Source organism: Triticum dicoccoides, chromosome 3A (assembly GCF_002162155.2).
Source record: "Triticum dicoccoides isolate Atlit2015 ecotype Zavitan chromosome 3A, WEW_v2.0, whole genome shotgun sequence".
NCBI lineage: Eukaryota > Viridiplantae > Streptophyta > Magnoliopsida > Poales > Poaceae > Triticum > Triticum dicoccoides.
In genome coordinates this window covers 61,634,637-61,651,553 of record NC_041384.1, presented here as the reverse complement: position 1 = coordinate 61,651,553, position 16,917 = coordinate 61,634,637, and the positions used below count along the sequence as shown (strand labels likewise).

General features: G+C 46.3%; 3 protein-coding genes across 3 annotated transcripts; 1 reads left to right on the top strand and 2 right to left on the bottom strand.

Annotated features, from left to right (window-relative positions):
• Nucleotides 1-1,664: 1,664 nt before the first annotated feature.
• LOC119271943 (aspartic proteinase CDR1-like) lies at nucleotides 1,665-3,032 on the bottom strand. The gene has a single exon (XM_037553574.1). It carries the CDS (start codon nucleotides 3,030-3,032, stop codon nucleotides 1,665-1,667), a length of 1,368 nt encoding a protein of 455 aa, XP_037409471.1.
• A 5,566-nt stretch (nucleotides 3,033-8,598) lies between these two features.
• On the top strand, nucleotides 8,599-12,539 carry LOC119267138. The gene is made up of 2 exons (XM_037548465.1): nucleotides 8,599-12,045; nucleotides 12,153-12,539. Exons 1-2 carry the CDS (start codon nucleotides 10,987-10,989, stop codon nucleotides 12,231-12,233), a joined length of 1,140 nt encoding a protein of 379 aa, XP_037404362.1. The 5' UTR covers nucleotides 8,599-10,986; the 3' UTR covers nucleotides 12,234-12,539.
• A 516-nt stretch (nucleotides 12,540-13,055) lies between these two features.
• LOC119267137 (protein usf-like) lies at nucleotides 13,056-16,329 on the bottom strand. Its single transcript, XM_037548463.1, has 5 exons — nucleotides 16,151-16,329; nucleotides 15,576-15,718; nucleotides 15,278-15,407; nucleotides 13,934-14,125; nucleotides 13,056-13,501 (listed from the first exon to the last, which is right to left on the bottom strand). Exons 1-5 carry the CDS (start codon nucleotides 16,298-16,300, stop codon nucleotides 13,289-13,291), a joined length of 828 nt encoding a protein of 275 aa, XP_037404360.1. The 5' UTR covers nucleotides 16,301-16,329; the 3' UTR covers nucleotides 13,056-13,288.
• Nucleotides 16,330-16,917: the final 588 nt, after the last annotated feature.

Below are 16,917 nucleotides of genomic sequence, written 5' to 3'. Positions count from 1 at the left end.
AACTTTTTTGAATGTACAAACCTTTTTTTTTTGAATTACGCAAACGTTTTTTGTACATTGTACGAATATTGTTTTAAATGGCACGTGCACTTTTATTATACAGATGAATTTTTTAATGTCACAGGCATTTTTCTTATGCATGATTAACATTTTTCTATACACATTTAACATTTTTATTTTGATGTAAAGTCGTTTTTATAATATAAATAAATAGTATAAATTAAATGAAAAAAGGAGAAAAAAATGTGAAGAAAAAAGGGGAAAGGATGAATGATATCAGTGTGAAATATTTTTTCCCTGTAGATTAAAGAAATGTAATTGGGCCGGCCAAGCAGCAGCTCAGACGATGCCTCAGGAACCGCTGCGGGCGACACATAGCCGTGCCCAAGGCCTGCAAGGGTTCGCGGTCGGCCTGAAATTGTTAGCGCTGGGGGTTGATCACATCGACCGAAATCGTTCGTCGAAATCACTAATTAAGGAATACTTGTTGCAAAGAGCACTCTATTATTTCATGTCGTGACAAGTGGCGTGCATGTAGCACGCCATTTGTCGTAACCTGGAAATTTTCCTTTTTTCGTAGATCCATTTATTCAAAACATTTATCTTTTCAACCGTGCGTCCAAATCTCGAACCGTTTTCATCGTTGGATTCTCCGCGTCGAGATCTTCAAAACAAGATCCCATGTTGATAGGTTTTGACGAATTTTTTTTCACGAAAAAACCGGATGAAATAAACCGGGCGAAAAAACCGCACCGGAAGCATGGTTTTTTTCCCTTTCCGAATGAGGCACGTCCGTGCCTCTCGCGAAATCACAACCGTGCCTCCCGTGGAAGCAAAATCGTGACTCTCGTGAAAGAAAAAAAAACAGAAAACGCGTTTTTTTTTCGTTTCCGAGAGGCACGCCGTGACTCTCGCGAAAACACAACCGTGCCTCTCGCAAAAGCAAAATCGTGACTTTTACGAAAGAAAAAAAACAAAAAACGTGTATTTTTTCCCTTTCCGACAGGCACGGCCATGACTTTCGCGAAACCACAACCATGCCTCTCGCGGAAGCAGAACCGTGACTCTCCCGAAAGAACAAAAAACAAAAAACGCGTTTGTGCTTTAACAAGAGTCACGACCGTGCCTTTCGCGGAAGAAAAACCGTGACTTTCGTGAAAGGAAAAAAAAACACGTTTTTTCGCGCAAAAAAAAATTTCAATTTTTTTGGTCAAAAAGCTAAGAAGGACGGGGGGAAACCAAAACGTCAAAAAAAACCAAAAAAACCGTTTAAAAAGCCGAAAACACGTGCGGAAAAATAAAAAAAAAAACAAAATCCGAAGAGAGCATCCAGAGCGCGACACGCGACAAATGGTTGAGAGCGCGCCAAGTGGCGCTGATCGTTGCGAGGCTCCCGAAGGAGCGCTCGTTAACTAGTTGCTCCCATCGTTCGTTCGTTCCGACCTTCAAGTGGAGTGATATGTTCGACGTTGGATCGCTCCAAATCTGACGTTCGATCAGTATTGGGGTGAAATGGGATCCAAATCCGAATCAACTCGAGACGTGGAGATGAAATTATACGTTCGATCAGTATTCAACGCTGAAATCGCTGTGGTTTTATGTTTCTTTTCTCTAACACACTAGACGTAGCGATTATTACATGGTGATCATGATCAGTTAGCTAGCTACAAAGAGACTGCGGCGGGAGGAGCGGAGTAGGAGCTGGCGCAGTCGGCAGCGGCGAAGGTGATGGCGCGCTTGTCCAGGTCGAAGCCGACGTGGAAGCCCTGCTGCGCGATGCTCCCGATCGTCGCCACCGCCGGCCCATCATCCGTCACCGCCGACATCGCCAGGCACACGGTCCCCTTCCGCGCCTCCACGAACGCGTTCCGCGCCGGCAGGGTGATCGCGGCGCCGCCGCCAAACCCCAGCGTCACCTCCGGGAGAAGCTTCGCCCAGGCCTCGGGCGACTCACCGGCCACGTCGTAGCACAGATCCACCAGCTTCTCCGGCGACTGCTTCCGCGGGAGCTTGATGCTCCGGGCGACCTCCGCCACGACCTGCTCCAGCAGCCCCTTGTCGAGGTACGTCAGCACCGTGCCGGAGTCGACGATGACGGGGGACCGCCTCGGCGGCACGACGGTCGAGTTCCCGACCTTGACGGACGCGAGCAGGATCGTGTAGAAGGCGTCCACCGCGGACGGGACCAGCGGCGTGGTCACCGCGCCCGGCTCCGTCACGGCGGCGCGGGCGCCGAAACTGAGGATGGAGGACGCGTCGACGAAGAAGGGCGCGAGGCAGTACGAGAACCTCCGCCCGAGCGACGTCGCGGCGCCGATCTGGTTCACCAGGGAGCCGCTCCCGGCGCCGAGGCCCACGTTGCCGGTCAGGCGGAACGCCTTGCCGGTCACGCTCGTGGCGCAGCCGAAGCTGACTCCGGGCACCTGCAGCTGCGGGCGTTCCCGGCATCCCACGCAGCCGCCGGGAGCGTCGTCGAAGGTGAATGTCTCGGTGGAGAGGATGCCGGCCGTCGTGGACCCGTCCGAGTACGTGGAGCGGTACCGGCAGAAGGAGTCGGCGCCGCAGGAGGTGCCGTAGATCGCGCGGCACGAGTCGGACCGGCAGCCCACGAGGCCGTAGGACGACGAGGAGGACGGGTCGAAGACGGCGCTCAGCGGCGCAGGGCCGGCGGTCCCGTTGCTGCATTTGAACCACACCACGTCGCTGCCGGTGTCGACCAGGGCGAGCATCCGGGTGCGCGGCGTGCCCACGTTGACGTACATCAGGTACTCGAACGGAGCGGACACCACCTCGGACACGGCGCCGCCAGGAGAGCCGCCGCCTGCGTACGAGCGCGAGCGCGCCCTGGAGCGCCGCACGGCGGCGAGCACGCGGTCGTACGAGGTCAGCGACGGGTCGTGGAACGGCGACTTGGGAGAGTCCCGGTGGATGAACTCCACGCTAAACCCGCCGCCGTCGCCGACGTACGCCGTGCACCCGCACAGCTGCGCTGTCAGGACGACGACAGCGAGCAAAAGAGCGCGACCCGCCATCGCGCCAAACTCTTCGTATCACTGCTGGCTAGCTCGGCTGATCGCTTGCTAATGGCGTCTTCTGCCGGTGCGTATTAATAGGGGGAGTAGGGAGGCGAATGCGGTATGCAAGGATTTGGCATGAATTGCCGATTTCCCGCAATATGCATGCGTAATGGCGAATTGGAGAGAGATTACTGGTTTTGAAGTCGGCAATTAAGTTCATTGCTAGTAAAAGATGATTAGTAGTTAGTGGTTGCTCCAATTTAGCACGAGCGGCAAGACAGGCAGCTGATTGATTTTTTTTCTTCGCCAAAAATATGTCATGACATTAGAATCTCTCGCAACGGTATAAAAATAATAATCCCGTTTTAGTATTTTCTTTTGCTCACCCACTTTTCTTTAGAAAGCCCCACTTTCTCTATTCGCAAAAAAGCCCCACTTTCTCTTCTAAGAGCATGTCTAGCAGATTATGTAAAACCTCGCTGGCCCTTATAATTCTGACCATTTTACAAGATCCGGTAAAAAATTACTCGAGCAGATCCAGTAAAAAAGCCCGGCCCGTAAAAAAATATACTGGCGGCCCGTAAAATCCCAACTCCACCACTATATTTACGGGATAGAGGCCAATTTAGGATTCCTATCCGGCATTTCCCCACCCGCCTCCGTCGCAAATCCATCCACTCTGGCGGCAAACCCCCTACTTCGGTGATCGTTTCTCACGCACACACACGCAGCCATGGCGCTCGATGCATGCCAGAGAGCGCGACGCCCTCTCCCACAGCGGCGACCGGAAGGCGTGGAGCCAGTTCGACGAGATCGGGGAGGCGTTTTGGCCCATCACCAAGGGTCTCCGCGAGGCGGAGATCGAGCTCCATGAGACGAAAGAGGCGGTCATGGCCGGAGAAGACGGTGCCGCCACGTGGCTTGAGGCGGCCGAGGAGGGGCATGAGCTCGCTTACGTGCTCTACCGGTCGATGACCGAGCTCTACCTCAAGCCCTAGACTAAGATTAGGTTATCTAGATCGTCCTGCACCTGGGTGGGGTTCATCATCATCATCTTGTTACTTGATCTCAACATCCTGCTGTAACTTCAAGTTTCACCTGATCTTGTCACTTGATTTCATCCTGATAGATGATGTGGATCATTAGGCTAGATTAGATTGGTGGTCCTGCCTTCTCCTTTTGGCTCGAGGAGCTCCCGGTGCCGGCCATGGTGACGGTGGCCGATGATGGCAGAGAGTAGTGGTGGTAATAGTAGATCGTGGGTGAAGTGGTGGGAGTACGGCGTTGCGACGAACCTCGTGATGCGAACCGCCGGCCCCCACCTCTTTATATAGTGCAGGTGACAGGGACCCGTCACCATAGTGGGTTGAGCGCCCCCGATCAGGGCACAGATCTAAGGGCCCGGTGGGCCGTTGGGCCCACACGGTGGAGATCATCCTAACATTCGCCCCCTTGATCTCTACTTTTACTTTTGACCTTATACTTTTACTTTACTCGTTTCATAACAGATCAATACATAGAATATGTTTCATCGTCACAGCTCAATTGCCGATAGAATCAGACAGCCACAATGTACCTCTCTGTTTTGAAACAAATTCTTTAACCCTGGGCCCTTTTATTGTCCGGAAATGTTAGACTATACCATAAAAACCATGTCGACTGTGTGTTCTTCGAACACACTGGGCGGTAAGCCTTTAATAAGCAGACCTGCAAACACTTGTCTGTTGCTTTTATGCTTCAAGCATTTCTACATAATTTCAGACTTTCTCCTTTACAACGCATGACACTGTGTCAGTGTGTTTGGCATCAACACTTGACTCGTTATCATAGGAGCGAAAAACTTAAAATGGTTATCGCTGTTGTCAACCATTATCAACTCCGGGTACAGGTCTCCTTAACCATTTTACATGTCCCTCGGCCTCATATCAAGCTAAAATATCTTTGCATCACATTGATGATAATTGTTTCATTCTTTGGAGCTTTTCCACACAAAAACCTCCAAGTATGAAAGTTAGCGACAATTGTGGATTTCGCTATACATTTCACAAGTCATGTCTTTATACTCACAATCTTTTGAGAGCACTTATTTCTTTCAGCATGAGGCCGATATCTTTGACTCCATTCCAGTGATCTATATATGGACTGGACATTGCCAAAAACAACCCGGATATGTGAACTGTGTCAGGGCAATATATTGAGCTTCCAACAGCTGAAGCATATGGTACCATATCCGTTTCAATCTTTTCTCGTCAACTTTTGGAACACCATAGTTTCCACTTCCATTACCCTTGACTATAAGAACAGGCGTAGGTTTTCTCGCATGCATACTTTAGATACCTTTCTTAGCATGTCCATTCAACATCCCTAATACCCATTTTATTCTTTTCTTCGTGAATCTCGATACTTATAACGAGAGACACTCTACCGAGAACATTCTTTTGAACTTTGAGGACATGAACTTCTTTTCTCCTCCTGCAGTAGGTTGACATCACCACTAGCAAGTAGGATGTCATCCACATGCACAGGATTAGGAAATGAATTTCCCATTCTATAACTTTGCAGGAATACAATTGTCCTCTCATTTTCTTTAACCCAAAACAACATTTGATTGCTTTAGTCCATAAAAGACTTCTTCAGGCAGTATCCCCTGTGTTCTTTACTTTCATCTGATGTAACTCAGATCATAATATCTTTCATCTGATGTAACTCAGATCATGATGTGCTACCAACACTCATTGTAATCTATTTAGTGCAAAACGCGCAAAAACCTTTCGATTTAAGTCGTGTTTTACACCTTTACACATTTCCTTTGGAGTCACATTGTCCTTGTAGACTCTTTACAGCCTACTGTTTTGGCTCCATTGGAAATTACTCATCAGTCCCAAACATCGTCGGGATTCACCAGTTTCATTTCATCTCACATAGTCTCTTATCATTTAGATAAGCAGACACTTCTCAAAGCTCGAATGAGCGCTTTAAATGAGGTGGGATCAACCTCCATTTGAATTTCACTAACATAGACTTTATAGTAATCAGAAGTATCTGATTTTCTCATTCCTTGAGACCATCAGTGTCTCACGTACTAGCACTTCTTTCATATGGGGATGTTGTTGCTCTGTCATTGCAACAGGCAAACTAATTCTATAGTCTTTCATTTCCGAGAGGCAATAGGTTTTACAAGGACCTGTATCACAAGATCCATGTTTACTCATTCATCCTTTATAGAGCTAACAACATGCTCCCCCAGATTACTCCATCTTCACTAAAAATGGCGTATCTTTAAACTTTATAATTTGGGTTTATTCTGTTAAAACTTTCTTCTTTATGGCACTTTAAGCACCGTCTTAGTATTCCTTACTCTGCTTTCGGAACTATAAAAGATCCAGAAATACAACTATTTATTTCTCCCCCTCGAAATGTGGCAAGAACTTTTCTGTCACAATTTTGAAAACCCATTCATAACTCTTCTGAATTGAGAAAACTTTGATTATCTACTTCATTTATCTGATTACTTCATACGTAATGAAGTTATCTGTTAACTGGTATGGGAGTACTTTTTCCTCATTCCATTTCAGAAACTCAACAGAGTTCTTTATCATTAGTTCTTTTGCAAGTCACACTTGCATATCATTCTTATCTTTAGTTTCGTCTGTAACTTTTATTCTTTTCGGATTTATTGAGTGCTTAATGACCGTTAGACATAAGATGTATGGTTGATACTAGGAAAGCATAATAGCTACTCCATACTTTTCTCCCAGAGTGGGACACATTAAAAGCACATGAGTCATCATGTCTTTCTCCTGTCATATAGGATAAGTCTGAGAAAATTTCTGCCGCCATACGGGTTACATAGGGATTTTCCCAAAAAATTTCTGCCATGCGGGTTTCATCATAATCATCTTTCCCGCCATGCGGGTAATTCTCTGTAAGGAACATAAATGCCAGAATTGGCTCTTTTGACTGCATATACAATCATCAAACTTATAAATAAATCCGAATGCTCTTTGACACACATGCTTGATCCGACGTTGGTCAAATTAAACACGCATGTTGCTTGTTTTATCTCAAATCATGTTGACTGATAAATCTTCTTCATATAGAATACATGAAAGACATTCGTCAACCAAGACTCTCAATGATCTATCTGTTTTCTTCTCTTGGATTAATATCCAAGAATTCTTTTCTTTTGAAGCCATTCTTTAGGGAGAACATACTCCCTCATGTTAAGACCTTTCTTTCATCTTTCGGGTCACAAGTACCCAGCCATTCGCTTTCACGAATGAAAGCATGGAAAAATTTTAGTCTGAGAAAACTTAGCCAATAATCAACAATAATGAGCATAAAAATAACCCTACGTTGGTCTGGTTAAAAAATATGCACATTAAACTTTTGCAAAACTTCCTTTTTATACTCTAAATCACAGTTGTGGTAGAATTAAAATAAAACTTATTCTTCTACATAACTCATAAACAATGTGATGATAGTATTTCTATTAAACAACTTTGCTAAGAAATAATTATCATCATCAACTTTATTGCAGCGGAAACAAGAAATATATATTTATCTAGTTCAAGAGCATTTCTTCATCTTTAACTCTTCTCTGAAAAATGATCACTTTGATACAAAATTTATCAGAGATTTAAGCTTTGAACATTAGACTCATAAAATTATAGTACTGTTATCATCAACGTTGGTCAGAAAATAACAATGCCATATTTTAACTTTAAAAGAAATATCTTTCTTTTATCATATCGGAAACTATCTGCATCTTATTTCACCCACAGGGGAAAACATTGATAAGAACAGTTCTTCCAATTAAATTTTCCCGTTGGTTCCAATTTAATTGGAGGATAAAATTTTCTTCTTCGCAGCGGAAACTTTAAATATTCTATGCAGAAACAATTCTCCACTCTTTTACTCTCGAAGCAATTTTAACCGGTTGGTTCAAAAAAGCATTAGAGAAGCAACAATTTAATCTTTTACTTTAGTTCTATTCACTTTTAAAGGAGCAATTTTATTTTTATTTGCAGCGGAAAAGCATGAATAGAAAACTCATGAACTTTATATTCTTTACAGAAACATTTCTTTGACCAAATAAAAAATGCATGAACTTTATTATTTTCTTTGTAAAATTCATGAACATTTCTTTTTCTGAAAATTTCCTTTTTTTTATTTTCAGAAACTCATTCTGTTTACTTTTCTATTTTCTAAACAAATATTTTTGTTGGAAAAAATTTGCATAGAAAAACTGTTTGAAATCTGCCCAAAAACTGGACAAAAAACATCAAAATTGTGCTCTGTGTGTGGGCCGTTTCTTTCACGCCGGCGGTCCACAGCCCGCTCAGCGCGTCGCTCTGCGGCCTACTGCTCTTGGCCCATGGCTAGCTGGCGAGCGTCGCTTGTTCCCCGCGGTGAGAAACCGGCCCACGGCCTGCTCGCCTGCTCCCTTTCCGGCCCAGGGGCCTAGCAGCGAGCTAGGGTTTGCTGCCTGACCGTCGGATTCCATCCGACGGTCCAGCGCGCAGATCGGCTGAACAAAATGCCCGATCCAGCGCCGCTCGAGAGAACCCTATCCATTTCCTCTTCTCTCGCCTCTGTGCGCCTCTCTCCCGTACGCCGAGCCACCGCGCCGCATCGGACACCGGCGACGGCGACGAGTTCCACCGCTGCGCGCTGGCCTCTTTCCCTTCCTTTCCTCCCTCCATTTCTCCCTTCCGCAACGAACCTCGTGTGGCAGAGAGAGAGAGAGGGACGCGATTGCGCCCTCCTCTGCTCCCCTTTGCGCTCGACGGCGCCCTTCTCTGGTGGAGTAGCGGCGAGGCACGGTTGCGCCGGTCGCCGGCGTCGGCAGCAAACCACCGCGCCACGCGAGCGACCTCCCCTTTCCTTTTCTTCCTTCTTTTTCTGTGGCAAAGAGAACGAGAGAAGGAGAGTGTCGCGGCGCCGCTGCGCCCCCTCTGCCCCCCTTCCCATCCGCGTCGTTGCCATCCCCTTCGCCGGTTGCGTCTAAGCCTCGCGGTGAGCGCGCCGCCGTCGAACGGTTTGGCCGCGGTGCCCCCTTTTCCTTTTTTTATTCTTCTTCTTCCGACGCCTCGGCTTACTGATGCGCGTCCGGATCGAGAGGAACGGCGCGTCCTTGTGGCGGCGCTCTTTGTCGGCGAGCTCAAGGCCCTGCCCGGTGAGTTTCTTTGCCCTGTCTAGAGTTCTTGGGGGGAAAGGAGGATCTTTCTTTCTCTGTATATGCTTTGTACCGAATATCTTAGCCTAACATGCTCTGAAACCATTGATAGATGTTGTGAATCATTAGGCTAGATTAGATCGGTGGTCCTACCTTCTCCTTTTGGCTCGAGGAGCTCCCGGTGCCGGCCATGGTGACGGTGGCCGGTGATGGCAGAGAGTTGATCGTGGGTGAAGTGGTGGGAGTACGGCGTTGCGACGAACCTCGTGATGCGAGCCGCCGGCCCCCACCTCTTTATATAGTGCAGGTGACAGGGGCCCGTCACCCATAATGGGTTGAGCACCCCCGATCAGGGCGCGGATCTAAGGGCCCGGTGGGCCGTTGGGCCCACACGGTGAAGATCATCCTAACACATCCTGCTTCGATAGTAAATAAAATTATTTTGGCCTAACCCATGCTGCAACGACTATTCCTTCAAATTTTGAATAGTGATTGAGTCTTCAAGGCATGGCTGGGTTGCAGGTTGATAGAAAGATTCTTTATGCACAATGATTCTAACCATCCTACCTCAAAAAAAAAATGATTCAAACCATCCACAACTTCCCCTCAATATAAACATTTAATTAGACATGAGAACAATGAACTATCAAATAAGTAACTGAATATTTTATAGGTTTCAACATTAACAGATATTCTAAAACATTCACCGACATAGTTCATAATTCATTTCAACACATAATAAACACCTACCCTTGAGGCATATCGAAAGATGGCCTAACAGGTAACTAACTGAAAATTTTATACAGAGAGTCCATGACATGTAAGACGAGGAGTCGACGGCGACAGAGAATACAAATACCTTCGTCGTGCGCGCAGTTATCTGGTCGAGTGATCGCTCCTTGTTTTGTCACACTCATCTGCCAACACAAATCGTTTGGCTCTCCGGCAGGGTGATCACGGCGCCGCCGCCAAACCCCAGCGTCACCTATGGGAAAAGATTCGCCCATGCCTTGGTCTCGCCGGCCACGTCGTAGCACAGATCCACTAGCTTCTCCGGCGACTGCTTCCGCGGGAGCTTGATGCTCCGGGCGACCTCCGCCACGACCTGGTCCAGCAGCCCCTTGTCGAGGTACATCAGCACCGGGACGGAGTCGCCGATGACAGGGGACCGCTTCGGTGGCACGACGGTCGAGTTCCCGATCTTGACTGACGCGAGCAGGATCGTGTAGAAAGCGTCCGGCGCGGAGGGGATCAGCGGCGTGGTCACCACGCCCGGCTCCGTCACGGCGTCATTTAAAAAAAATACTCGCTAGTTTCATAATATTGTGCATATAGATTTTTAAAAAGTCAGACATCATAAACTTTGATCGAATTTATGGAAAAAACATTCATCTAGAACGCCAAACTTATATCATTAGAACTTTCATACATACTTTATATGTTTGATATTATAGCTATAAATAGTATTTTGGAATGGAGGGAGTATCTCTAAAAACTTATATCATCATAAACTATATTTTAGAATGAAGGGAGTGTCTTTAAAAACTTGGTCGAATTTCATAGTACTCCCTCCATTTCAAAATATAGTGCGCTCGCGCTTCCCGAGGTCGAACTTTGATCATAAATTTAACGAATGAGACCGACTACGGCGGGAGAAAAAGTTACATAATTAAAAACTTCTTTCGAATACGAATTCATTGATATAATTTTTGCTCTTGCCGCAATCGATCTTGATAGTTAAATTTACGGTCAAAGTTGAAGCACGAGGATACAACACTATATTGTTGTGGAATGGAGGGAGTAGTGCCTATCGACTCGACTGCCGTGAGAGCGCAGTCATGCCGTCGGTCAATTGCTCGGTGTTTTGTCTCCGCGGTCACACTCACCTGCCAACACAGATCGTTTCGCTCTGCGCACACGCCATGCCCATGCGCGCGCTCTCTCTTCCTCTCCCGTCCCGTCACCTCAATCCAATCCGCGGGCCGGCTCTTGCTATTCTTCTTCCCCTTTCAAATACTCTACTCCACAGCACACGCTCGGTGTCAAGCACTCAAGCCTATTCATTTCTCCTCGGTCCTCGCCACCACACAAGTGAGTGAGGGAAGAGCTAGATACCACCGTCGCCGCCCGCCCAGCACCAGGATGGCGACCACCACGACCACCGCGCTGAGCATGAAGCTCCTGGTGGACACCCAGGCCCGGCGCGTGCTGTTCGCGGAGGCGAGCAAGGACGTGGTGGACTTCCTCTTCTCCCTCCTCGCGCTGCCCGTCGGCACCGCCGTCAAGCTGCTCGGGAAGGAGGCCATGGTCGGCTGCGTCGGCAGCCTCTACGGCAGCGTGGAGAAGCTCGACGGCACCTACGTCCAGCCCGGCGCCGCCAAGGACGCGCTGCTCCACCCCGCCGTCCTCTCGCCGTCGGCCAGCAGCAAAAGCTCCCTCCTGGGCATGCCGCCGCCGCCGTGCCCACAGGCGAAGGCGTTCTACAGATGCAGCAGGCAGTGCAACTGCTACAGCGACGGATATGACGGCAGCAGCAGCCAGCAGGCTAGATGCAACAGCTGCCGGACTTACATGACGGAGAGTTACGGCACCTACTGTCCATCGTGTAAGAACCAGATGACCACGGCCTTCACGGTCGTGCCGTCGGCCGCGTCCGGAGGCGAGGTGGCGCAGGCGGCGGGCGGCGTCAGCGGGAAGGGGTTCGTGCAGGGCATCGTGACGTACACGGTGATGGACGACCTCACGGTGACGCCCATGTCCTCCATCTCCAGCATCACCCTGCTCAACACCTTCGCCGTCAGCGACCTCAGCGCGCTCCAGGAGAAGACCGTGCAGCTCGGCTATGACCAGGTGATTATGAATCTCATCAGCAGTATCATACTCCATTCGATATGTCTTCGTTAACCATGTGCATCAATCAATCAATCGTCACGTTGCATTTCCTCTAAATTTTGCAGGGTCTGGAGATCCTCAAGGCGTCGCTGCAGTCCAAGACCGTGCTCACCGACGTTTTCCTGAAGCCCCCCAGCAGCGCTTGAAACGCACGGTCCTGCGCCTAACATGCTCATCGACATGGGAAAGTAGCTCGATGTGTCTAGCTAAATTAGGTTGATCTTTTGTGCGGCCATCAGAACTATCTAACGGTGGCATCTTTTGGTAATGTCAAGTGTCCGATGGTACTATGGTAGTAGTTAGATGCTCGTAGTCCAGCTTAAGTTATCAGTTGCTCCAGGTTGTACTAGTACTTATGTGTTGATGCTTGATGTATGCGTTTGCATCGCAGGTAGGGGTATCATCTTCTGTTGGTTCTCAAAATGTTTTTTCATGCGTATCTCGTATGTGTCGACCTGTGTAGCAAGCATGGTTCATTTCCTCTTGTGCGCCCACTGGGAGGCCTAAAATCATCCATGGCAGGTGCGTGGGAATGTGAAGGTCGTGTAAGCGTTGCTTATTCTTGCAGCTTGGTTCACCATACAAACATGTCATACGCCAGGGTAATTTCGGCAATGCCCATCCTAGCATAGCTCACCTTGTCAACACAACAAGGCCACAATAGGCGACCGCGAAATTACTAGTGTGGTGATATTTACCATAAGACGTGCAAATGCTTTTGCCGACACCCGCGTGGACTAGCCTTTCTTGCTGAACTGACAAAAAAAATTGTCCTATGGAAATTTACAGAGCGAAATAAATTGAACAAAGTTAGCGATAGTAACATTAAGGTCCATCAACCAAATCAGCAACTTGCAGAAGCGTGAACGATACCCATGCACTTACCCTTGCCTCAAAATTAAAAATCCATGCAATCACCCATCGGCCAGAAAACACCCGGCTGAAGCTTATTAAAACACAAAACAAACTCATATGACATGCTCGCAAAGTCGCAAGTGTAAGTGCTTCATTTCCACTCCAATCAAGTACCTCAAGATATTCTGGCAAAACAATGACGAGTTGGAATATAGTACTACTAACACAAACACACTGCGTGTCTAGATTGGGCACTGGCTACATATTGCGCCCAAACATTTTATTCTTCCGAGCCGACACACGCCCATACATCATTCAGAGACCATATGGAAGATATGGTAATGGCTCATGCAGATCCCAGGAAACGACCCATCCAAGTGGAGAAGCGGGACCATGCCAGGTCAATGGCTCCCTGATTCTCATCAGTCAAACCCATGCCCTTCCTCCTCTTGACGGCCTCAGGCGATGCGTTCATGAAGGCATGTGAGCATCCAGGGTATATGTGGACTTCATGTGCCACTCCAGAAGCCTTGAGCTTCTCCTCCAACGACTTGGCCGCCTGAAACATCACACACATAGCAATGTCATGTATTTCTACTTCAAAATTAAGTACTATAATTATCCAATGATAATAAGTACTATATGCACATAAAGGTTAAATCAGCTGCTACAAACCCATTAGCCGGTCTGTCACATGTCACATATCAATAGATAGTGAGACAGCAGGACCATAGGTAGGTTAATTTATGCATCTTTCGAATTATAGTTACACCGATGTGTATGAAACACAATGGATAAAATAACTACCAAAAAGTAAACTGATTCGCCATTTGCCACATGGAAGGAATTAAGAGCCTGTTTTCCAGTTTATGATTTCGTACAGAAAACAAATAGACCTGGATACTGTTTCACAACAACGAGACCGAAAAAGCAACATGAACCTATGGAAAGTAGCAATGAACAGAAACGGAAAGGTAAAGAAAGGCCTTACGGTAACATCTGCAAACCCAACAAAACTGTCAAGCTCCCCAAAATGAGCCTGGATTGGAGCCTGGGCCTTGGAAGCATCAGCAAGCTCCGAAGATGGCGTCCCGTAGAAAGCAACAACAGCATCAACCTCTGGGACCAAAACTCCACTTGCAATTGCCAAAGCACCTCCCATGCAATAACCAGTAACACCAACCTAACACAATAGAAGAAGAAAAAGGTAGGCAAATCATTACAATGTGTACTGTTTTCAACAGAACATAAAAATGACATATATATGTTGCTATTTGTCCATAACAAATTAACGACAGAATATTATGGTACACAAGCATATTTATTGTCCTACATTCGTACTAGTTACTTGGTCAGAGTTTATTGGCACACATGGAATAAATTTATAAACTAGACAGTCCAACTCTTCATAAGGTACAGATTAGCACAAATTAAATGGTCGAAGAAATCTATAATCCACACCAAAGAGACATTCAGCCTATGAAACATTTGACTAATGTGTAATACCACGATTTTGCCATTTTAGTCAACACGGCAATTACAACTAGGTTTAAAAAATAAAATCTTACTATTACCTCCATTTGATTTGTCATGTTAGAACTGATCAGATGAATGTATAATTGTATACGCAAATAAAAATTTATAACAAGATGTCAAGTGTGACAGAAATGCCCCAAGGTTCTAAGTTCTAACCGACTAATTGATTCTTTGATGCTTCCCGAAAATTCAAAGCTTACGACTGCCTCCATCCGATTGTCATGTTAGAACTGATCAGATCAAAGTACACGCTAATAAAAATTTATATAATTTCTCAAGTGTGAAAGTAGTGCCCCAAGGTTCTTCTCACCGATAATTGATTTTATGATGCTTCTTCGATGAAAATTGCCACTCATACACTCACATCTGACATAATCTGATTTTTTAACAGAAAATTACATCTTAGATAGTTAATAGGCATGTCTAACAAATTTAGTTAACTACCAAAATCATGCAACAAGACTTGTGCAACCAACAAACAAAATGTATACTGACATGTCACATGTCAGATATTGCTGCATGGAGGTAGCACAACAAATATACCGAAAGGATAAAGACAGCAGCACTTGCATTTTCACTGATCTTGTGTTACTGATCAATTGATTTAACACACTGGAGTTTACTACTGCAAGAGGCTCAATCAACATATTCGGATCAGATGGCAAATAGGCAGAAGACATCACACTTTCTACCTACTAATCATAATGATTATCATGTTACCCACAATAGCACAATTTGAGTAAGAACATCATACAGAGAAAATCTTGAAATTTAAACAAAGTTAGATAAAAAAGAGTACCTTGGGTGATCCATTTTCCTTCAGCCATTTAACTGAAGCCTGAATATCCTTGATTGCACCCTGCCAGTCTAGTCCTTCCATCAGATGTTGTGCTTCAGCTACCTCCAAAGCAACCTTCCCACGGTACAAACTGAAAATAAATAAATAAATAAATATGTAAACACAAAAAGCAGTTGACTGAGCAATAATATTCTGAGGAAGTAGTGAGTAGTGACACTCTATGAAGCATCCGTTTCATAATACTTTATCTTGAACAGAACAAATGGTGCAAAGCAAGGAGCGCATTATATCATCATACTCTGGAATAAGTGCTCTGTATCCATCGCCGATCTGGGAAATATGGATGGCATGATTCTTGACCTCATAGTCAACACCCCACCACTCTTGCAACACTACAACTCCAGGAGCGTTTTCTTTGCCAACAACATAGGCATCAAACGTCTGAAGAAACACAACATCACATCAGTTTATCAGTAAGATGTACCAAGATACAGAGCAAAAGCACCGACATTATGGGCATGCTTGATTTTCTACAGAAAAATTGGCTAGCCCGTGTGTTTGGCATGCCATTAAGTGGCAACTTTGTGAGAGGTGAAATTGGAGCGCACTGCATCCAGAAAATCTGTCTGGTTACGCAGAGAGTCAATTAGTGGCATAAATCTGGGTATCTACTCCAAGACAAGATGTTCCGTATGGTACTTACATTACATTTCCCGACATCTATGAGACTCTGAGTGGCCTAATAAATTACAATCCACCGAGAAGGTGCAAATAAGATGAAAACCGCTACTCGCCTAGAAGGGATAAGGCATCCTCGAACCCTCGATGCGCGCCCTCGCGCAACAACAGAGAGAAGGGAGGTGGAGGTCTCACCGTGTCCTCGCGCTGGATCTGGATCTTCTGGAACTGGCTGGCGGCATCGGAGGCCATGGCGGCTCGGGGCTGGAAGCGGGACGAGTGCAGGGGCGAGCGGCGGAGGGGGAGCAGGGAGGCGCTTCGGAGCAGTAGTCGCGCTGTGGCCATCGGCGCTCCGCTTTACCCTGCGTTTTCTAGAGTCTGCTGGTCCGTCGCCACCACTGCGGTACTGGATGACGACATAGTGGGCTTGGTCCGACCAGATGATGAGGCCGATACGCTTATTTCCCAGGCCCAGTGAGGCGAGCAGAGCTAAAAAAAAAGGTAAATATTAAGAGTTGTTGCCCCTAAAAAACATGTTAAGGCCTCCTTTGGTAGGAATTTCATAGAAATTGTAGAGGATAGAATTTTTATAGGATTTTTTTCTTTAGAGCCCTTTGGTTCATAGGAATGGATTCCTATTCCTACATAGGATTGATTCCTATCCTTCGCATTTTATAGGAAAATAAAAAAGAGCCTAGACTCAATGAAAAAATTCCTTTGGTGTCAACCAAATGACGTCTTGTTTTCTATTCCTACTCATAGGATTTGAGATACATGTCATCTCGTTTCTTACAAGATTCCTATTCTTATGATAATCCTATCCTATGAACCAAAAGAGGCCTAAGTATTAAGAGTTCACACACAAGCAAAAGCACAAGAATTGAATTTTAGGTCGTTCTTTGGGTGACCAGCCCGCACTATTTTTTTAGTTGTAAACTTGTAATCTAGCTCGTTTTATTGAC